This window comes from Bolinopsis microptera, chromosome 1, assembly GCF_026151205.1.
Source record: "Bolinopsis microptera isolate Bmic1 chromosome 1, MBARI_Bmic_1.0, whole genome shotgun sequence".
Taxonomy (NCBI): domain Eukaryota; kingdom Metazoa; phylum Ctenophora; class Tentaculata; order Lobata; family Bolinopsidae; genus Bolinopsis; species Bolinopsis microptera.
Genome location: NC_087072.1, coordinates 14,059,138 through 14,083,262, shown reverse-complemented (window position 1 = coordinate 14,083,262; position 24,125 = coordinate 14,059,138). Strand labels below are relative to the sequence as shown.

The 24,125-nt window shown below is 40.3% G+C and overlaps 2 protein-coding genes across 2 annotated transcripts; one reads left to right on the top strand and one right to left on the bottom strand.

The window, feature by feature from the left end:
• Window positions 1-12,468: 12,468 nt before the first annotated feature.
• LOC134816331 (protein white-like) lies at window positions 12,469-15,566 on the top strand. Its single transcript, XM_063825132.1, has one exon. It carries the CDS (start codon window positions 12,503-12,505, stop codon window positions 14,030-14,032), a length of 1,530 nt encoding a protein of 509 aa, XP_063681202.1. The 5' UTR covers window positions 12,469-12,502; the 3' UTR covers window positions 14,033-15,566.
• A 3,196-nt stretch (window positions 15,567-18,762) lies between these two features.
• LOC134826100 (tubulin alpha chain-like) lies at window positions 18,763-22,716 on the bottom strand. Its single transcript, XM_063838373.1, has 3 exons — window positions 22,528-22,716; window positions 21,457-22,356; window positions 18,763-19,390 (listed from the first exon to the last, which is right to left on the bottom strand). Exons 1-3 carry the CDS (start codon window positions 22,528-22,530, stop codon window positions 18,938-18,940), a joined length of 1,356 nt encoding a protein of 451 aa, XP_063694443.1. The 5' UTR covers window positions 22,531-22,716; the 3' UTR covers window positions 18,763-18,937.
• Between the last annotated feature and the right edge of the window lie 1,409 nt (window positions 22,717-24,125).

The window sequence follows — 24,125 nt, the reverse complement described above, 5'->3', positions numbered from 1 at the left end:
ATCATTGCTTTGAAGGTGATACATGGTCAACACTGATGAGATGTTTGACGGAGACAGGAAAAAGGTAATCTAACAGCTCAGCGAACAAAAATGTCAGCAACATGATGAAAAAACATAATGATAATACGAAGATTACAATTTCTGGCAAAATTATTACTGTATAGTGTATAATCAGAAACATTACTTTTAGCTTATATTCTGTTAAACTTAAAGGGGATCATCGGCCATTTCAGTCTCTTCTGGTTGGTCAGGTGGATTGGTTATTTTGTTAATAGCACTGATAATAGTTAAACCTTTTTGCTTGACAAATGACAATGCAATTTTATACATACCACTGTAAAATATTGGGTTAAGCAAACTGTTGATGGGCATCACAAACAGGGCGAAAACTTCGAATACATATTCTGGTGCAGAACTACGGCCGCCAGAGAAATAGTCAGCGGTTATCATTAGGGACACCCAGCTTACCAGTTGAGATCCAATCATCAAGCAAACTTTTATGAGAAGGTCTCTGTTTTGATCTCCCTGGTTGTTCTGTACGATTGCAGCTGACTTGTTATGCTTCACCACTATAACAATATACGATACAGAAACTACAGCTAGCAGTACGGATATTACAGTACAATACCCAATTTTATAAGCTCGGTAAGATTCCTGCTCTTGGAATATGTTTTGTATGCAAATCGATGTGGTTCCATAATATCCAATTACTGTAAAGTCGAAGATTTCAGGAATGCTTGTTATTCGTTTTAATTCATCCAGCATCGTTGTAATGTACTCAGTAGTCTGGTTTGAAATGAATGTATGATACACATCTGCTATGTGCTGTTCATCAAAGGAGCTCAATAGCGGATTATCAGCAATGTTGACCAAAAAGATGTCCGATTTGAAGATGTGCTCAATTTGGGGGAGCTTTACTGCAGGAGTCATTGCATGAATCAAGTTAAGTATGAAAATAATGCAGGAAAGTGAAATAATGGCTTTGTAAGGAATCCTGATAAATGACACAGTGCACTGGATACTCCTTATAATACTCATCAGAGAAACTATCAAGAGATATCCGTGAGTTGAAAAAGAAAAAATCACCCCCAAAATATCGCAGTAAACACTCGACCTCCACCAGTCAGAGAGTACACAATAGTCTCCTTGATATCGGAGAACGATAGATGCTACCACGATGAAGCAGAGATAGATTCCCATAATAAAGTCATATACAAATATTTGTATGCACAGAAGTCGATCAGTTTTCGCACTCAAATTAGAGGGACTGTTTTTCATGGCTTTATGTCCGTTCATTGCATTCAGTATCAAAACTGCTAATCCAAAGATGACATTTAGACCGGACAGAGCATTAGATTTTATAAGGGATTTTGGAGAAGCTATGTTATCCAGGTGGCAGTCAAGATTACACTCATCCATGCTGTTTGGGCAATCTTTCACTTTGTCGCATTTCTTATGCGCTGGGACCCACTGTATCGTCCTGTTGCTATGGTTAGACACATTCTCCGAATGGTTGTAGCAGTAGAATCTGCCCGGGCATCCTTCTTCATCTGCCCCATTTACACAGTCTACTTTACCATCACAAATTGATTCCATGCCAGGCCTACGATAACCCCCTCCACGCGAACCTAGACCTTTACAAGTCAGTTCTGGGAACGAATGTACATTCAGGCTCAACAGTTTGCAAAACATAGGCCAGTGGTCTTGTTTAAAGAAGCTGCTGCAATTATTTTCACAGAAATCGATTAACTGGACGCCCGATAGCTTATACAGTATTTCAAAATGTTCTCTCATACATAGCTCGATTGGATTGAAATCATCATCACTGAAGTTGTAAGCACTACAACTGACTTGGGGATGTATTTGGTAGATAGTTGTGTTTGGGAGAAGTTCGCAATATTTTCTTTGTGAGATACAGTCTATCGTTTGATTTTTAAGTTTTATGTGCACATGGTTTTGACAGAGACACTCGTCACTCCCGTCCAAGCAGTCCATGACGTCATTGCAAACCTGTTTTGGTAAGTATAGTCTTAAAACATACAGGGATATGACTATTAGTCTGGTCAGTTATGGATAAAATCAGATCATTTCATGCATTTCATAGTAGAGGGCTGAACATTTTTTGGGGGCTCTCGAACGTCTTAAGAACCGAAAAAATTCGGAGCCCTTAAACTCAGACTGGGAAAATCGCCCATTTGGCTACGCCCATTTTTGGTACCAAAATGTCCAGGCGCAATTTGAGACAAATATATATTATGTCATAATATGGGAGTGATTTGAGGTATCTTGCATAGCAAACGAAGCGGCATGCGCATTCACAATACAAAAAAGCCACAGTGGATGTTGTAAGGTATATTTACACTTGCTTCCTGTACCTCCCTATAATACTGGGCTAATTGCAAGAGTGGAAAAAAGTGGAACTTGGTCTAATTATAAATTATCAATTTTTTTGGTAATTAGCTAATTGGTAATTATCCAATTGGCTGATTGTCCAACGTAAACATTTTTTAAACAAATGTTTTTCTCCTTGATGAGATGAACATCCTCGATTAATTTCCAACCTTCTACGACGTTCACAACTAAAGATATTTGGCAAACCAGAAAGGTGGTAAGAAGGTGGTAAAAAGTGGTAAAAAGTGGTGTTGCCGTGAGAAACAACATTGGCGACAAGTCTAATTATATTCGTAGGGGTCCTAACTACCATGTTCTGTTGCTAAATCCTTACTACCCTTCAAATCCAACGGATTTTCACTTTTCCCCTGATATGTCCAGATATTCAATTTTTAACATTTTTGGACCAATTCTGATTTCAAAATTGGTCCAAATAAAAGACGATTTCTTCATTTTCCACTAAAAAGAAGTGTTTTAGGGCTTGAATTTTCTTCCCAATCAACTCGTCGTGCAAAATGCATGGGTTTAGACACCTAACATATCAGGAAATCGATTTTGAACAATTTTTATCAATCGCGACTGAAAAATTTGGCGCATAAATACTATTTATTCAGTTTTTTGCAAAAAATAAGTGTTTCAGCCTTGCCAATCGATTCGTCGTGCAAAAAAACATAAATCTAGACCCCTAACATGTTAGGAATGACATTATATATATTTCTCTCAAATGTGGCCAAATTGGCGATTTTCCCAATCTGAATTTTAGGGCTCTGAATTTTTTTCGGTTCTAAAGACGTTTGAGAGCCCCCAAAAAAATGTTCAGCCCTCTACTATGAAATGCAGGTAAATATCCATAACTGACCAGACTATATCAGAGAATTTTGGTGAACGAATATTTTGCGTGTGTGCTTGCTAGTTGTTTAAAGACATCTTTCCCGATACTCCTAAAACATATAAAACTTTATCGTTATGGTAGTCGAGTCTAGAGGGCCTACATAATCTCAGATCTCAAATAATAAGTGTATTACGTAATCAGCCGAGGGGGGTTTCCAAATGATTACGCTAGTGTAATTTTGACACAATAGATATGTGTCAAAATGATTACGGAGGGTGGTTAAAAATTGAGTAAGAGAGTAATTACGTAACATGTGAACGACCCCTTATCATTAATCAACACTACTAGTATTTTGTTACCTGTGGAAATGTGATACATCCAGGCTGTTGAGCACAGTAGAAGACCTGAGTCTGGGTTTTTGACTGCTTAGTAGTATTTCTTCCGCACATACACTCGTCAGTTAGGCAACTAGAGAATCCATCACAGACATATCTCCCGGGGATCAAACACTTCCAATTTGTCTTGTCCAATGTTAAATATAAATCTCTCTCTCTCTCTAGATATAAATCATAAATGTTTATAGCCTTATATACATTATTGCCAACATTCATTGCCATGGGGCAAGTATAGTTGTTAATGGATCGAAGTAATTTGTCTCTGTTCCTCAATTGGTCAAAATAATAAGATACATTGTATGTGTATGAGGTGTCATTCCATTGGACATGGATGAAATGATTGAAAGCATCACTCGAGCAGAGGATATCTTCTTCGTTGTCCAACAGCGAGTGTAGAGCGTCCGGTTTATACAGTCCAGTAGATATAACTATTTTGTTTTTAGAAAGAGGTTCTTGTGGGTGATTGGAGCCGAGAAGGGCATCAAAATAGGAAACCACGACTAATATAACTATCAAAATACTGCTCCCGGAAATCATATTCATAGAAACTATGCAAGAGGGTGGTCAAACTGTGACTTGCAAAAAAACGAATGCCCAATATTCTCTAATAACGCCACGCAACAAAATATTATAATTCGAACAGTAAAACAAAGTATTTTAGTAAAACAAAGTATTTTATTTATTAGCAGTGCAATCAATTCATATGATATAATTATAAGAATATAATAGTATGTCACACCTATTTAACTGTTACGTTTGAGTAGTCGTGCCATGGCTAAATTTAACTAGGACCAGTGGTGTCGATTAACATTTAATAGGTGAGTCTAAGTGACACAAATGGAAAATTTTAAGAAAAGACGGATTAAAACACAGATCCAGGGACAAGGACAATACCTGTTGATCAACAGGGGGCATCGATAAAGATTTCAAATCAAACTGAAACAATAGGCATTGTTATCAAGCTGCGCGTATTGCATATTGTGATTCATTTTGAAATTGACAAAGAAATATTTAATGGAGAATGTTATCTTTTGTTCTCCAAAATCGGCAAAGAATTATGTAAGAGAATGTTTTTGTGTCAAAAATCTTCAAATAATATTATTTCTCATATAAATCAAGTTGAGACAATAAGCAATGTTTCACTACTGTCCTCAATGCGCAGCCTGTGATTCATTTTGAAAATCGACATAGAAATAAGTGCATAAGACTATTCTTTTGTGTTCTCCAAAATCTCCCAAAATTATTCGAAGAATGCAGGCTAGTATAGCTATATAAATCATAAATAAATAACAATTGTCAAAAAAAGATTAGAAATTGTCCAAACGTTTGACGATTTGCCCCTCTCCCTCTCCCTCTCCCTCTCCCTCTCCCTCTCCCTCTCCCTCTCCCTCTCCCTCTCCCTCTCCCTCTCCCTCTCCCTCTCCCTCTCCCTCTCCCTCTCCCTCTCCCTCTCCCTCTCCCTCTCCCTCTCCCTCTCCCTCTCCCTCTCCCTCTCCCTCTCCCTCTCCCTCTCCCTCTCCCTCTCCCTCTCCCTCTCCCTCTCCCTCTCCCTCTCCCTCTCCCTCTCCCTCTCCCTCTCCCTCTCCCTCTCCCTCTCCCTCTCCCTCTCCCTCTCCCTCTCCCTCTCCCTCTCCTCTCCCTCTCCCTCTCCCTCTCCCTCTCCCTCTCCCTCTCCCTCTCCCTCTCCCTCTCCCTCTCCCTCTCCCTCTCCCTCTCCCTCTCCCTCTCCCTCTCCCTCTCCCTCTCCCTCTCCCTCTCCCTCTCCCTCTCCCTCTCCCTCTCCCTCTCCCTCTCCCTCTCCCTCTCCCTCTCCCTCTCCCTCTCCCTCTCCCTCTCCCTCTCCCTCTCCCTCTCCCTCTCCCTCTCCCTCTCCCTCTCCCTCTCCCTCTCCCTCTCCCTCTCCCTCTCCCTCTCCCTCTCCCTCTCCCTCTCCCTCTCCCTCTCCCTCTCCCTCTCCCTCTCCCTCTCCCTCTCCCTCTCCCTCTCCCTCTCCCTCTCCCTCTCCCTCTCCCTCTCCCTCTCCCTCTCCCTCTCCCTCTCCCTCTCCCTCTCCCTCTCCCTCTCCCTCTCCCTCTCCCTCTCCCTCTCCCTCTCCCTCTCCCTCTCCCTCTCCCTCTCCCTCTCCCTCTCCCTCTCCCTCTCCTCTCCCTCTCCCTCTCCCTCTCCCTCTCCCTCTCCCTCTCCCTCTCCCTCTCCCTCTCCCTCTCCCTCTCCCTCTCCCTCTCCCTCTCCCTCTCCCTCTCCTCTCCCTCTCCCTCTCCCTCTCCCTCTCCCTCTCCCTCTCCCTCTCCCTCTCCCTCTCCCTCTCCCTCTCCCTCTCCCTCTCCCTCTCCCTCTCCCTCTCCTCTCCCTCTCCCTCTCCCTCTCCCTCTCCCTCTCCCTCTCCCTCTCCCTCTCCCTCTCCCTCTCCCTCTCCCTCTCCCTCTCCCTCTCCCTCTCCCTCTCCCTCTCCCTCTCCCTCTCCCTCTCCCTCTCCCTCTCCCTCTCCCTCTCCCTCTCCCTCTCCCTCTCCCTCTCCCTCTCCCTCTCCCTCTCCCTCTCCCTCTCCCTCTCCCTCTCCCTCTCCCTCTCCCTCTCCCTCTCCCTCTCCCTCTCCCTCTCCCTCTCCCTCTCCCTCTCCCTCTCCCTCTCCCTCTCCCTCTCCCTCTCCCTCTCCCTCTCCCTCTCCCTCTCCCTCTCCCTCTCCCTCTCCCTCTCCCTCTCCCTCTCCCTCTCCCTCTCCCTCTCCCTCTCCCTCTCCCTCTCCCTCTCCCTCTCCCTCTCCCTCTCCCTCTCCCTCTCCCTCTCCCTCTCCCTCTCCCTCTCCCTCTCCCTCTCCCTCTCCCTCTCCCTCTCCCTCTCCCTCTCCCTCTCCCTCTCCCTCTCCCTCTCCCTCTCCCTCTCCCTCTCCCTCTCCCTCTCCCTCTCCCTCTCCCTCTCCCTCTCCCTCTCCCTCTCCCTCTCCCTCTCCCTCTCCCTCTCCCTCTCCCTCTCCCTCTCCCTCTCCCTCTCCCTCTCCCAGTCGATATTCGAGATTGTTCTAAAAGGGCCCCCGACAGTTGAAACCAACTTCAATCGATGTATTTTCGGACGCTGATTCCGAATCACCCCGGTCCCATGACATAGCCATAGGGTTAAAATGCTCCCCTGACGAGATATTGGCGAAAAACTGTCTCGATCACGTGATATGACCGTACAACTATAAGGAAGTTAGTCTAATTTCTCGTTAGGGTTAAAGTTTAACAGCATATGCATTTGTTAAGGATTGGGTTAGGGTTAGGGTTGGGATCAGATTAAAGGGTTAGGGTTTCGAATAGTCGTTCAGGACCAGCTAGAGAACGGGTTGAAAAATTCACGTGACAGTCGAGTGTAGAATGATTAATCATCATCCATTATTTAGGCCAAAAATCGCGTGGCTGCAACATGCCAAACTATGCGGCGAAAAGCAAAGTTAGATGTCATATATTTGTTAACTTAAACTAGCCTGTTAGGCTAGTTAGATTAGCTATAAAGAATAAATACTGAGCAGAGCTTGCTTTAAGATCAGCCCTTCCAGACGAGATCTCGAAAGTTCCTCCCAGCTCGCCAGACCTCGCCAAAACGGAACTCGATGTTCCACTTCGAATCTGTACTCATATACATAGCATTATTAGTTAATCAAACAAATAAACCCTGTTTACAATGAGGTAACATCACGTGATCCCATCACGTTTTTTGATAACAAAGCTAGCATCTTTTGTGGGGACTGCGGGCTCATCGTTTGAGTATAAAGCAAACACTCCTCATCACTATAATCGTAGAAAAATTTGCTTTACCCTCATGAGCTGTTGTACACATTACACATTTTATTTATTTTCTTATCTTTGCCTTTGTTCATCTCCTCGCACAATTCCTCGAGTGGGGTGAGTAATTGTCTTGTGAATATTTGAAGTTTTCGATGCATTGATTGGGGTGTCTAGTGGTCAATTTTATGTCTAGTGTCAAGTTTTAGGGGCGTTTTTGGCAATGTTACGTCAGCAGACGACTGGGTTAAAAAATGTTTGTGAAAGTGGATTCCTGGACACCAATTGTTCTCCACGGTTTATGCTATCCTGATCATTGTGAGCCTAACAAATTTTTTTCGGTTTACTTTACTGAAGTCCGTACCTTGTAGTATAGTACCTACCTCTCGATATACGATTTTGAACTCTATGCTTCCCCCTTGTAATGCGATCTCGAATTGCAGACGGGAGCTCTGTCATCAGAGGTACGTATCGAACATTTTTCAAAGATTTTTGCTACCCTGGTCATTGTGAGCTTGTGAAGTCCGTACATACATATTCGGAAGGCTGTGGATGTGATTGGTTCCAAATACTTATAAAGAACGTGATATTTGGTCCTCAGATTTAAAGGAAAATGCGCAATTTGAGGATTAGCAAGGATAGTAATACATCTGTGCCAACTCATGGCGCTTATTACATGACTAAAACAGTGCATGGTATGTGAAGTAACGAAAGAAATGATGTCTTGCAGCGCGGGAAATTATATGAGATTTTAAGACAAGCTCCTGGTATTATAACGGGAGGATTTATAATTATTCCCTTGTTCTATAATCCTGCCCTCATATTGGCAAATTACCAAATACCTTGGTACACGCACTCTATAGTTCGACACGCACTCTAGTTCGACACGCACTCTATAGTTCGACACGCACTCTATAGTTCGACACACATTCTATGACTATAGTTTGACACGCACTCTATAGTTTGACACGCACTCTATAGTTCGTCACGCACTCTATAGTTCGACACGCACTATATAGTTCGACACGCACTCTAGTTCGACACGCACTCTATAGTTCGACACGCACTCTATAGTTCGACACGCACTCTATAGTTCGACACGCACTCTATAGTTCGACATACATTCTATGACTATAGTTCGACACGCACTCTATAGTTTGACACGTACTGTAGTTCGACAAACCCTAAGGTTCAACTCCGTCGGACTAAAGAGCACTACCTGGACTCAAGATCGACACGCACTTCGACAAAAGAACTTCGAACTAGAGTTTTGAAATCTCCCATCTTAAGCAACGATCCTTTACGAGCGTGAAATATATTCGTTTGTTTGTTTTCCACTTGTCTCATGCTGTTCATTGACCTCAGACTCAATTGTTAGTCAGCAGAATTGTAGACTTCGCGGATAAAAGACTATCGTGGTAACTTATAGTTATACTCCGTTTTATAGACATAGATTATAGATCAGTACCGTACTGATCTACATTCTACAATCTAGATCTATAAAACGGAGTATCAGTTAAATGTTCATAGATGTGGATTATAGAGATTACATTCACACGTCATAGTTAAACAGCATAATATAGCGTATCACAATGCTGGCAAGCATTACCGTCGCCCTTATATTCACAACACTATTTACCCCCTATACGATTATATCCCCTTTATTGTTTTCCAGGCATTAAGACTCATCGAAAGTAGTTCAGCAGGTACATTTAAGTTCAAAACATTCTAATTCAATGTTGAAGATGACAGGAATAAGAAATAGTTGTATGGAGGTTTTTAAGAAATTTGCGCAAAATACGCGCCAGCATGTTATACGAAATTAGGTAAAAAACCCAAAATCGCCATATTCAGGTGCCTTAAAAACCATGTTAAAATTGAGTTAGAGATCTGAAACTTTGCAGGGCGTCTAGACCTTGTCCAAATCGACTGTAAAAAAAATGTCATGTTTCAGGAGTATCGGGAAGTGGGTTTTCTGGAACCCCTGTTTTACAACAGATTGTCGTGAAGATATATATGTATGTATAGACGCTTTTTGCAGTCAATTGTAGCCTACATTTAAGTGTCCGTAGATTCAAAAGTATAAACGATACAGTCATTTCGAACCACAGGTTTTAAAGATAATTGTTTAAGCTTTAGTTTACATTGTATTGAAAAATAATTTAACGTCATCATCATCACTTGATGACGTCATCAAGTTAAGTGTTTTTAAAACTTGACTTTTGACAAAGTAACAACTTTTTAAATCGATTTTACACTATTAAGGAGTAATTTTATTCAAAATCTGAGGACATTTTCATCTTAGATAATTGTTCAAGCATTCCGAAAATCTACCGGAATAGTTTCCTACCTTGCTCCTTCATAAAGATATTTGCTATTGAAGTTAGTGCTTTTTTGAAGAATAATTTTATAAAAACACAAAAGTTGTGAATTAGTATTCTCTGGTGTTGGGCCATCCCTTGGGTTGTGGAGCTCAATTTTGCTTCTTAAAGGTGTAAATTGTGTTATAGGCTAGTTTTAAAGTTAAAAATCGAAAAGTTGCACACGTGGGGACACGCCCAAATTCATTTAAAATCGCTAAAATCGCTAAAAATTTTGATTTTCACGATTTTTATCAACTTTGGAGTCCCGCTGTGATCCAAGTTCTTTTTGAAATCTTCTGAAACTTTGCATGCTTATCAAACTATATATTAAATACCACTATGCAAAAATTTACGGTGATTCAATATTGTATGCGCACGCGACGTCCGCTCAAAGTTTGCACGTGCGAAAGGTGAGAAATTTGCTCATTCGTGATTTCGAATATATTCTGCTTTCCACGATATTTAAATGGCATTATATATGAATTTAATGCCAACTTGAATGAGTAAAAAGTGCCATATTCAGTCGGTTATCGACAGAAATACCTAACTAAACACAAGGAAACGTTTTCAAAGGCAGAATTTCGAAATCGTCGAAATTACCTCCTTGTTAATGAAGTTTCGACTAGCTGTGTAAATTATCCTGACATTATAATCAAAAAGAGATGATATTTGACCAAAACCCATAATCATGGGTAGAGTGTACCGCTGCCAGTGTCTCTCTTTTCCAAACAAAAGGAAATGATATTAATTTGAGGAACAGTCCGCTAATGCAAATTGATACCGAGAATGAAATCGGTCGCTCGCTTTTTCCATTCGATCACGGCTTACGAATTGTAATAAAGCTTATTGATTTGAAAAAGCGAGCGACCGATTTCATTCTCGGTATCAATTTGCATTAGCGGACTGTTCCTCAAATTAATATCATTTCCTTTTGTTTGGAAAAGAGAGACACTGGCAGCGGTACACTCTACCCATGATTATGGGTTTTGGTCAAATTGAATCATACTGATTCAGTACTCTATATAAATATCTACCACATACCACACTTTATATTATCACAAACGATCACTAGTAACCGACTAGTGGTATAGAGCTGAATCGGAAACAGTCGGATATCAATCTATTTTCCTGTTAGCTAGACCAGAACCGAGTGGCAAACAGGAGAATTAAAACTATACTGAAAGGTCCTGGAATTTCTAACTGCTGGTTGCTATAGCTATAAATGTCACAAAATTGTTTTATCTGCCATTCAACCCTGTTATCCTATGATGAGGACCCGGCAATAACCGTTGGATCACAAGCAGAAACTAATTGTCGAACTAGAGTACACTACCTGGACTCTAATTCGACACGTACCGAAATTTGTCAGGTGTGATATCTGGCGAACTTCAATCACGAACACAATTTTCGTTACACCCAGCATATGGAGAGATATATTTTGAATTAGTCTTTTTATTTTGATGAAATATCTACGAAAACGTGTGGATATAATATTCTATTCGGTACGCAGGATTTGAGTGAGTTTTTTAGAGTTGAAAATGTTGTTGCAACAATTTCAACCGAGAGTTCACATCATTGCGTGTTGTTTGATGTAAATATTTTTACTGTCTATTCTATTATTCTAACCTCCAAAGTAAAGTCTTTTGTTAAATGGAACCCTAAAAGCGGTTCAATTTAATAGAATAGAATTACATTTCACGTAATATGTTGCACATAATCATTGAGTCGGAGTAGATGTGATGTTTATCTATTTATGTGCAACACAAACTTGTCGTCAATATCTCTGTTACCTGCACTTGCACCAAAGTCATAGATTTGGACATCGGCCACGATCATAACAAAGATTCAAAGATCAGTCAAGAATTGATTTCATGCAGGGTTTAAATCTCTTTGAGGGATTTTCGGTTCTTTTATACAGAAGTCTTGTTAGGATGTACTTTTTGAATAACCTTTTATCCGCTTGTCTAAACTTCATTTTGTAAAAAGTTACTGATAGTTGTAAATAAAGGTTTAATGGTATTATTATACATCAAATAAAATATTATTTCTATATAATATTGTCTTTCAATCGGTAAAAATCGATTCTCGGGAACTTTACATAGTATATTCATAATATTCATAATATAAACAGAGGGGAACCTATTTTTAAGTTGTCGTTGTAGAATTCAGTTAAATATTAATGCTATCAACATTAAAAATATGACATCTTTACAGAAATCAATTTTTAGTGAATATTCCTGATCCGGCATAGTCCCGTTTTTAATTTTGCCTGGTATTGGTTTCATTCTTTGTCCCAATGACATTTTCTTGATCCTTGCGTACAATAATTTTTTTAATGATCCTTGTCACTCATTACATCAAGATCTCTATAAGTTTTAACGAAGAATTTTGCAGGTAATGAAACTTGACATCACATCAGAAAAGAAGCATCTCATTAACGATGAAACAAGATACTATCAATCAACTGAAAAAGATGAAAAGAGGTCCTATCCTTATCAAGTTAATCTAACGTGGGAGAATTTGACAGTCTCCAACAGATATAACACTGGCAAAAAATCAAACCTAATCCCAAATGCTATGATAATAAACGAAGTATCTGGAGTTGCTCGACCTGGTGACTTTGAAGCAATACTCGGAGCCAGTGGATCTGGGAAAACCACGCTTTTGAAGGCACTGGCGAGCAGGTTATCCAGGAAGCTAGAAGTCAGTGGTGATGTTAAATTCAATGGCTTAACCATCACACAAGATAAGATCAAAGATATGTCAGGATATGTAGGACAAGACGATACCTTCGTCGCTTCAATGACAGTATGTGAAGTTATATTCTTTTATGCAAGCTTAAAGCTGGATCCCCGTATACCAAGGAAAGAAAAAGAGCTTATGGCACTTGAAGCTCTTCAAAAGGTTGGGTTGAGCAAAATAAAGAACAGTTTTGTTGGAGACGTTGACCGGCCAGGTATTTCAGGAGGAGAGAAAAAAAGGTTAGCAGTGGCAACTCAACTTATTTTTGGAGCTTCACTTTTATTCTTAGATGAGGTGACTAGTGGACTAGACAGTTTCATGGCAGAAAGCGTAATCAAAATAATGAAAGATCTGGCTGAATCTGGCTGCACAATATTATGCACTATCCATCAGCCTGCATCTGTTCTTTACGACTTATTTGATAAAGTTTGTCTGTTATCGGAAGGTAAAATAGCATTTTTTGGCAGTCACACTGATGCTCTGACACACTTTGAAAAAGCCGGATACTCATGTCCTCCGTACCACTGTCCAGCCGATCACTTCATCTACACTCTTGCTATAAAATCTGACGACGAGGTCAAATGTAGAGAAAGATGTGCCGACATCGTACAATTTTACAAGATATCGACATTTTACAAAACAGTCATCACTGACATTGAGTCAATTTCAAAGTATCCCAACAATATTAACAACAAAGATGTAACTACCACACATAAAGCTACAACATGGGGTCAGTTTTCGGAGAACTTCTGCAGAAGTGTAAGAGAGATGAAAAGGAATCCCAAATATGCCCGGGGACGAATAATTTCGGATATTCTTGCTATCGTTTTCTTGGGATTTTTCTACTTTAACACAAGCAATAACATTGATACGATCAAGGTGGATAAAGGTGGCGTTATTTTCATTTTAGTGTTGGTCTATGCAGTAAGGTCCATTGGTTGCTCTGCACTCAAAATCCCATTGGAATTCCCCGTCATCAGGAGAGAATATAAAAATGGACTATACTCAACCCTGTCTTATTTCCTTTCGGTTGTGTTCTGTGAGTACCTGTTCGTCATTCCGTCTCTTCTCGTTGAACTAGCTATCTTCTACTTCATAGTAGGTTTAAGATCGGATCTACAGGCATTTTTCACCGCCTATGCTTGTTTGATCGCCATAATCTGGGCATCTAATGGAATAGGTTGGTTGATCGGAGTTGCGGCCGAAAATCCTAAGGTAGCCGGTGCAATTCCTGCAGCATTCACTGCACCATTTATTTACCTTGGAGGCTTTCTGAAGGATGATGACGGGGTTGGTGTTCACCTCTTTGTTTTTAAATACCTGTCCTGGATAAGATATGGATATCACACCTTGATGGTCAATGAATTTAGAGATCTAACACTGGACTGTGGTGATGAAGAATGTCCATATAATGGCACAACTATTTTACTTGAAATGGGGATTAACCCAAATGAAGTGTGGTGGCCCAATATGGTTTGCAATTTTGTTGTTGGACTTGGATGCAATCTGTTAACCTGTTTACTTCTTCCTTACAAAATTGCTCGGTAACAAACTATGGTCAATGAAGAACAGGGACAAAAGGAAATCGCGGCATGTACGGGATCGCGTTTTTTCCCATTATTTGGCCAAAATTACCGCGAAATCCTTTTGTCCCTGATGAAGAATGGCTGAAAGATTCGCTAAAATCCCGTCCAGCTATCCATGCATGATCATAAAGTTATCAACATTCTATTTAAAACAGTCTAATTTCAAACCATGGATCCATATAAATTTTATTTGGCTTTGAGTAAACAAAAAATCTCTTAAAATACAGTTTTGATGTGCTGAACCCTTTTTTCGGTGACATAAAATTAACAATACATTTATTATTGTAAAACGATTTAACACAAATTATTGATTACTATTTTTCTCCAGAAATTCCTGAAAACTTTACTGATCTTATTGGCTCAACAGCATTTAAGAATTCTACACTACATTCGCTGATAATCACGTCTTATTTTTAATAGTATCAATTAACTTCCTTCATTGCTTTTCATTTATCTCAATCTGTAACTTAGACAGTTTTAAGTGATATTATCGGCAAACTATTTCCTTATAACACTTTTTGCAGGAAAGTATATTGTCGATATGGTTTCAGAAGAGAGTTTAAAGTTAGATCAAACCGAAGGAATTTCATCACCTGACAAGAGCAAGAATAGATCCCATTCTTCTGAAATTCATCTATCTAACCCCTCCGAAATTCATCTAACCTGGAAAAACTTGTCAGTTTTCTCCCCTCTATCTGTAGGGTTCAGTTGTATGCGAAACAAAAAGTCTGACCTAATCCCAAATATCTTACTAAACGAAGTATCTGGAGTTGCTCGCCCTGGTGACTTTGTAGCAATACTCGGAGCCAGTGGATCTGGGAAAACCACGCTTTTGAAGGCACTGGCGAGCAGGTTATCCAGGAAGCTAGAAGTCAGTGGTGATGTTAAATTCAATGGCTTAACCATCACACAAGATAAGATCAAAGATATGTCAGGATATGTAGGACAAGACGATACCTTCGTCGCTTCAATGACAGTATGTGAAGTTATATTCTTTTATGCAAGCTTAAAGCTGGATCCACTTATACCAAGGAAAGAAAAAGAGCTTATGGCACTTGAAGCTCTTCAAAAGGTTGGGTTGAGCAAAATAAAGAACAGTTTTGTTGGAGACGTTGACCGGCCGGGTATTTCAGGAGGAGAGAAAAAAAGGTTAGCTGTGGCAACTCAACTTATTTTTGGGGCTTCACTTTTATTCTTAGATGAGGTGAGTAGTGGACTAGACAGTTTCATGGCAGAAAGCGTAATCAAAATAATGAAAGATCTGGCTGAATCTGGCTGCACAATATTATGCACTATCCATCAGCCTGCATCTGTTCTTTACGACTTATTTGATAAAGTTTGTCTGTTATCGGAAGGTAAAATAGCATTTTTTGGCAGTCACACTGATGCGCTGACACACTTTGAAAAAGCCGGATACTCATGTCCTCCGTACCACTGTCCAGCCGATCACTTCATCTACACTCTTGCTATAAAATCTGACGACGAGGTCAACTGTAAAGAAAGATGTGCCGAAATTGTCCAATCTTACGAGAGATCAACATTCCATACGAAAGTTAACACTGACATTAAATCAACTTCAAAAGCTTTCAAGAATATCAACAACAGCTATATAGAAACAAAACTGAAAGCAAAGTTCTGGGATCAACTTTCAGAAACCTTTCGGCGTAGTCACACAGAAGGGCTCAGGAATCCTCGGATAACCCGAGCACGCTTTACAGTTTGTATCATCATATCGTTCATTTTAGGTTTCATCTACTTTGGGACGGACAATGACATCTCCTCAGTTCGTACTAACAAAAGTGGTCTATTCTTTATGTGTGTGATGTCCTTTACTGCGTCATCAATGAACTTCTCAGCTCTAAGAATTGCACTTGAAGTTAACATTATCAAAAGGGAGTACCAAAATGGGTTGTACACGATTTTACCATACTTTATATCGGTCGTGTTACTTGAGCTCCTAGCACTCGTTCCCTTTGTGCTCCTTGCTTTGGTCACTTTCTACTTTATGTCTGGCTTGGTGATAAGTGCAGGAGCTTTCTCTACTGCTTTTGTTTCTTTACTGGTCTCATGTTTTACGTCTTCTGGCATAGGTTGGTTCATAGGAGTGGCAGCAGAAGATCCAACATCTGCAAAAGCCATTTCAGCGAGTATAGTTCTTCCCTTTATGATCGTGATGGGCCTGTTAAAACACGTGAAAGAAACTGTTTACCTCATTCCCATCAAATACCTGTCCTGGTTAAGATATGGATATCACGCGATGATGATCAATGAATTCAAAGATCTAACACTGGACTGTGGTGATGAAGAATGTCCATATAATGGCACAACTATTTTACTTGAAATGGGGATTAACCCGGGTGACCTGTGGTGGCCCAATATGGCTTGCAATTTTACAATCGGAGTTGTCATCACTGTTATGGCCAGCCTTCTACTTGCGTTCAAGACTAGACAGTGAAAAACTTCTCGTCTCATTGGATCTGCATGAAACTGTGTTAGAATGCAATGATTGGAGAGAAAACTTATTGTTTCATTGAATTTAATTTTCGTTAAAAAACCATTTTTATGGGCTTTTAAAGCATGATAGTTCTAGCATAAGTTAAATTTCCCATTTAAAATTAATGATTGTTTACCTATCAAATGATGGGTTGGAAAAGTATGTTATATTATTTATTGTCTTAGTGTATCATATTATATTATCTAAAGTTATAACGAATTATAAACGCGTTTTTTCTGGTTACTGCTTTTATTTTAGACATAAATTATTTACCTATACAAATGAGTGTATACACTTACAGTGGAAGATGACTAAATTTTTATCATCTACGAAGTCTAAATTATGTCTAAATGAACAAAGTTGACCAAATGTGCTGTGGACTTATTTGACTCTTAATGTTTGTGTACTGATTACTGACTGAGGTGAATACTGTTACAAGACCATAATTAACTTTAGATTTGTTTGGAGAGGCGAATAATACACAGTTTAAGACCATAATTAGTGTTAACTGTTCAGTGAATACTGTTACAAGACCATAATTAATGTAAACTGTTTAGTGAATACTGTTACAAGACCATAATTAGTGTTAACTAATTAGTGAATACTGTTACAAGACCATAATTAGTGTTAACTGTTTAGTGAATACTGTTACAATACCATAATTAGTGTTAACTGTTTAGTGAATACTGTTACAATCCATAATTAGTGTTAACTGTTTAGTTAATACTGTTACAAGACCATAATTAGTGTTAACTGTTTAGTGAATACTGGTACAACACCATAATTAGTGTTAAATGTTTAGTGAATACTGTTACAAGACCATAATTAGTGTTAACTGTTTAGTTAATACTGTTACAATCCATAATTAGTGTTAACTGTTTAGTGAATACTGTTACAAGACCATAATTAGTGTCAACTGTTTAGTGAATACTGCTACAAGACTATAATTAGTGTTTCAGTTTGCTATGCGGGAGAAACTGCAATTATTTTTGAATTCTGAAAAGTTCTCACGCGCTATTAAGGAGGTAAAAGCGTGTATTTGGTGTAAAGTAATATTTATATCGGTTATTGTAAACCGAGACGGTGCCCGTGTGGTTCTAATGACCAATTTTAATTTTAACAAATATATAACTACAAAAATTTTTCCGCGGTTAAAGTTAAACCACGCACGATCAATTTTCCCTAAGTAAAGAGGTCCTTGAAGTTAAATACCATTAATTTTTCGAGTGAAAAGTGTGACCGGAAAAAAGTGCAAATTATAATTTGCACTTTTTTCCGGTCACACTTTTCACTCGAAAAAATTAATAATTAATTATTTACATACTACGTTTTTTATTGTATCACGTTGCGACCCCCACGGTTGTTTCACTATGGTGGTATTGTCCTGACGATACAGGGGGAGCCGCGCACTTCGTGCGCGGCGGGTCATACTGCATACAACGTTTGACAACTCAATGACAAGTTTTTTTATTGTTTATAAATAAGTGGGATTTGTGCATTACATGGTAAAAATTGACGATTTTTTGAAAAATGTAGCGTGTTTTAATTCATAATAAGAGCTGATAAAATCCTTTGTAGAAATAACATTGTAGGTTTATAACCTACCAGGACGCACGCCGCGAGTTGTATTGGACTCGTCGACGGTCATAATATAATTATATGGAACAAATATTTTACGAGTATCACCCGTTAAAGTTACTGGGCCGCGCTCAGCCTGTCATTCCGCCGAATCTCTATGTTATTGTTAATGAACATGATAGCCTGAGGTCCCCAGGTAACCGTTAAAGATAAAATTGAAACTGAGGCCAAGGGATAATATGGGTCAAATATATTTTGTGGCGAATTAATCGATTTGACTTGACGTTAATCATAATGTTATTGCTTGTAGGTTTACAACCTACCAGGACGCGCGCCGAGTTGGACTCTTCGCGACGGTCCTGGAACAGATATTTTACGAGTATCACCCGTTAACGTTCGCGTTAAACTTAATTATTAGTCAAACCCTGTTATGAAGTATGGATCAACGTCCAAAAACACTTCGAATGAAGTTTCGTGAACACCCTCTGAGCCCTTTCGGAATATTTTTAGGAGAATTTTCAATTTTGGCCAGCGATTTTGTGTGAGCGTTGATATATTGCATAATATGCATCGAGCAGTACATCTGCCTTGATAATAATCCAAGAAAAGAAACAAAGTCGTGATTTCTAAGCTTTAAAGTTTTGAAAAAATCATAGCACAAAGAGTCATTACAAAACTTTCAAACCAAAAAATGTATGTTTGTAAGTATTGGGCAAGTAAGCGGGCAGCTGTAAAAGTTCTATAAACTTCTAGTGTTCCTCCTCCTTTTGTCAATGTTTTAACGTTTAAAAGAGTCTAGTATTCTTCGTCATCTTCCTCTCCCCCTTCTTCAACAGAGTCGACACCGACCTCTTCGTAGTCCTTCTCCAGAGCAGCCAGATCCTCTCTAGCCTCGGAGAACTCTCCCTCCTCCATACCCTCTCCTACGTACCAGTGGACAAAGGCTCTCTTGGCGTACATCAGATCAAACTTGTGGTCCAGACGAGCCCAGGCCTCAGCAATGGCAGTGGTGTTGGACAACATGCACACAGCTCTTTGGACCTTGGCCAGGTCACCTCCAGGAACAACAGTTGGTGGCTGGTAGTTGATGCCAACTTTGAATCCAGTGGGACACCAGTCGACAAACTGGATGGTTCTCTTGGTCTTGATGGTGGCGATGGCAGCGTTGACATCTTTAGGGACAACGTCTCCACGGTAGAGAAGACAGCAGGCCATGTACTTGCCGTGTCGGGGATCGCATTTCACCATCTGAAAGGTTTGAATCCGTTAATAATGATCGTTTAATAAAAATGGGGAGACGCCACCACCGATTGCAATTTATTTGACAAATTTCAGGTCTTCCGATTCTCATTATTGAAAAATTGGCGAAGTTGACCGACGTTTCGTTGAACCCTGTGCTCAAGATGTGAGTGCACGGAGTGTAAAAGTCTTCTTAATTTAAATTGTGATATATATAGGGTTCCCACACTTTATTGAGTTATTACGACACTGTGATCTTCGTGTGAAATTATGATTATTCCTTTTATTATATTTGGCTAATCCCATACTATTCAAGAAAATAGGGATTCTAAAGAATCAACTCTGATGTATGGTTCAGCTCATCCTGTTGAATATACAATAACATAAACCCGCCACGCAAAGGGTTTATATAACAGATCATCCCGCGCTAGCGGGATGATCTGATAAACACATACGAGTGCGCGCAGCGCACGAGTTTTGTGTTAATATGTAATCCGGAAGCGCCAGCTGAGGGATTACATTTATTTAGCCCTGAGCGTGAAGTGTTTATGGATTATAATTATCTCCGGCGATTTCGACAAGGGATTTATACTTTAGAAGAGAGTGATTGGAAAGCAGTTCATCAATCTGAATGTCAAACCGATCTGTCATAGTGGAGCAATAGCTTGAACGTTAGCAGGAACAAGAGCTGGAAGGAGAGCAAGCAAAACAATACTATTTTTAGGGCACGGACAAGGGTAGCTGGCTAGTCGCCAACTTCTCACGCCACGCGTTGGAGAAATTCCAAGAATTAGCTGCTTTGGCAACGTTCCCAGGAATTTCCGTGTAAAAGAAGTGGACGGTTACGATGTTTCATATCACGTGGTGCGCTATCGTGTCACGTGGTATAGACTCGGCGTATGCTATTGGTGGCACGTGGTACGCACGTGACGCGCCCACGTGATCGCGCGTCTAACTGTTCTACTATTATCGAGTTCTAATCAGCAGTATCATTGATTATTGTAAGTAGGAGAATTGAATGATAAACATCAGTTACGACTAAAAAGCGGGCCGGGTTTATACAAATTTCCGGGGCGGGATGATATCACCTTGAGATGTTTATCTAACAGCGGGCCGGGCTGAGTGATAATATGATCCCGCGTCGAAATCCCGGAGATATTTATAATACTCCAACACGAATGGATAATCCCTGTAGTATTTGTTTGTTAGGCCGTTGTCCTGACAATCATCATTTAAAACCTTGAGGCTTGAGCCAAACGGTATTATTCCCGCCATCTCCATAGCAACTGTACATCGCCCATCGCAAATTGAATCGGTAAGTGGATTAAAGAAGTATCGTGTGTCCCGCACAATTAGTAGACAGAACCACGTGGTGATGACACGCAGGAGACCTCCAACATGCTGCATCATAAGATCCTTAATCACGTGACGTTGCACGTGCAGTTCCTGGACATGTCACGTGACCATGACACATCCTTACTGTTATTATTTAGTCGCCTGTGTGGCGCCACCCTCCAGATCAAAACTCGTGAGCTCTCTACGAGGACAAAGGGGACCAATGGATATGAGGGGGTATTAATGCTGCGTGTAGAAGATTCTAAGGGATTTGTGAGATATTGGTAAGAGAGTTGACAAGCAGGAGAGAGATTTGACAAGCAGGAAACATTTGCCAAGCAGCATTCAAATTAAATGACACCTCTGGAGACTTATAGTTCAGTTTAGTTTTAACATATACTTCCAGTTCACACTTGCGTCATTTATATTCAATTTAACATTATGCGATGGTAACGAATGAAGAGAGTGTGTTTGAAACTCTATAAAATCTCTGAACTAAATGAGAAGCAGTATGGCTTCACAGTTCTCACCCTAACCATTAGCCTCACCCTCCACTCTCCAGCTCTTACTCTAACTACAACACTACAACACTACAACTCTAACTACAACACTATATCCCAACAAGCACCCTCTTTAAAGTGTGAAATGTTAAGGTTTATACTGAAATTACAGGTCCAATACAATGGTTAGAGAGCACCAAAAATGTACACCATAAAAAAAGCGAAACAGTAAACACTGACCTGGTTGGCAGGCTCGAAGCAGGAGTTGGTGATCTCGGAAACAGAGAGCTGCTCGTGGTAAGCTTTCTCAGCGGAGATAACTGGAGCATAAGTAGCCAGAGGGAAATGGATCCTAGGGTAGGGTACCAAGTTAGTCTGGAACTCTGTCAGATCAACATTCAGAGCACCGTCAAATCGGAGGGAAGCAGTGATGGAGGATACAATCTGGGCCATTAGTCTGTTTAAGTTGGTGTAAGTTGGTCTTTCAATGTCCATGTTTCGTCGGCAGATGTCGTAAACGGCCTCGTTGTCGACCATGAAGGCACAATCAGAATGTTCGAGGGTGGTGTGAGTGGTCAGGATGGAGTTGTAGGGCTCTACCACAGCAGTTGAGATCTGAGGAGCAGGATAGATGGCGAACTCAAGTTTGCTCTTCTTTCCATAGTCCACACTCAGTCTCTCCAGGAGAAGAGAGGTGAATCCAGATCCAGTACCTCCACCGAAGGAGTGGAAGACGAGGAATCCTTGGAGACCAGTACACTGATCAGCCAGTTTCCGGAGTCTGTCCAGGCAGAGGTCGACAATATCTTTTCCGACGGTGTAGTGACCTCGGGCGTAGTTGTTAGCAGCATCCTCCTTTCCAGTGATGAGCTGCTCAGGGTGGAAGAGCTGTCTGTAGGTTCCGGTCCTCACTTCATCAACAACAGTCGGCTCCAAGTCAAGGAACACTGCCCTAGGGACGTGTTTCCCGGCTCCAGTCTCACTGAAGAACGTGTTGAAGGAGTCATCACCACCTCCGATGGTCTTGTCAGAAGGCATCTGGCCATCAGGCTGGATACCATGCTCCAGACAGTAGAGTTCCCAGCAGGCATTTCCGATCTGCACACCGGCTTGACCAAGATGAATAGAGATACACTCACGCTGAAAGAATTAAGCTTTTAGAATGGGCGATACGGTTTTCTAGCGGTCATACGGAATAATTGTAATGCTCTAAATATTTTTAGTACACTGAATTCGACAACTATTGCTTGAAGACTGAAACGTAATATATGATAAGAGTATAAAGCTAAAGTATTAGTTCATTTAACTTACCATATTTAGGCTGAATAAAAACTAAGACTCAGTAAGAGTAACGACGAACCACTGAGACAATAATTTTGCAATGAGAAAGGATGTACATTCTCAGTCCTTAAAGCCTTGCGCTGGCAACTTGCCAGCATGATAGTCATCTGCCGGTTTCACGCGCTCTCATTGGTTAAGAAAAGTGTCATCTGCCGATTTAACGCGCTCTCATTGGTTAAGAAAAGTGTAGGTCGGGTCACGTGACTGCGCGCGTGATCTCTTGGTAACGCGGGACCACATTAGCGGCATATTGATCATATAAAGAAAGGGAGGGATCGCTAGAGAGGTCTCTCGATAGTAATTAAGTTATTAGGGACTTATTTGCTCATTAAACCCAGACTAATTAAGGTGGGACCTTCAAACTTGGTATAACTCAGAATATCACCAAGAGGCACTCGGCGCTGTAAATTGAGTCAGATCCGACCATTATTTTCTGAGATCGAGTTTAATCGTCTCTATGATGAACATTACACACTGATGAGACCATAGACTAGATGCAAGATTCACAGCCTTATAGAGTGGCTCCGGAGTGACATTTTAATTAAGTTACATTATAATGCATGCTCGAAGATATTACAAATGACACGCGGTCACTGGTTTGGCCCTGAATTGTGAATGATGAATGACTCATGAATTTAATGGATTGGCTGGAAAATCTAATATGTTTGTAATATCATCAATCCCACTCCAACTGACGTTGAAATGATATGAAATGAAACAGAGAATTTCCATCCCGTTCATACTTCATACTCATAGCCATATCGATAAAATATGTTGAAAAAGGCAGACCGATCCCTAGCTTACTGGGCAGCGCTCAGCCTGTCATTCCGCCGAATCTCTATTAGTATTGTGAACATAAATATAATAGCCTGGGGTCCCCAGGTAAACAGATCCCTAGCTTTTAGGATGCTCTAAAAGTTAAACCCAGTAAAATTTCGTAATCCAGTCTGGCTCTGATTCCCCCTTTATTCTTTCTTATTCTATTTCTCGAGAATTGGGTCTCAAGCGCTGTTTCGATTTGTATCTCATATACATATATATATATAATCTCATAAACAAACAAACAAACATATATAATCTCATATATAACCATTTATTTATTTATCTACGATATTATGTTTTTTTGTTTGGTTGAATAACTTTCATTTAACTGATTGGGATCTGACACATGTAATTTTGTAATGATCTTTCTTATTTCTAATTTCTAATTTCTATATATAATAGAACTACGCTACTTACCGGTGTCTACAAGATCAATAAGAATGGAGCTCAAGCAGAGTGCATAAACCGACTTTTTATCGGTTCTGTGAAAACTAAACGAGAAAAACACGAGTTTATGGACTCTCGAGTTCAAGTCCATAAACTCGTTGCATGTAATTTTTATGTAAGGTGTTCCTCATCTCTAAAAAATTAACATACGAAAGTAATAATAATATAAGCACAACTGAAACTCAGAGCTTTTGAGAGAACTGGTAAGACCACAGTGACTGTGAGTGATCAGTGAACCTTGCGACCATTGTAAGGTGGAGTTTTACGTGTCACACAAATAAAGAGTAGATAAACCAGGT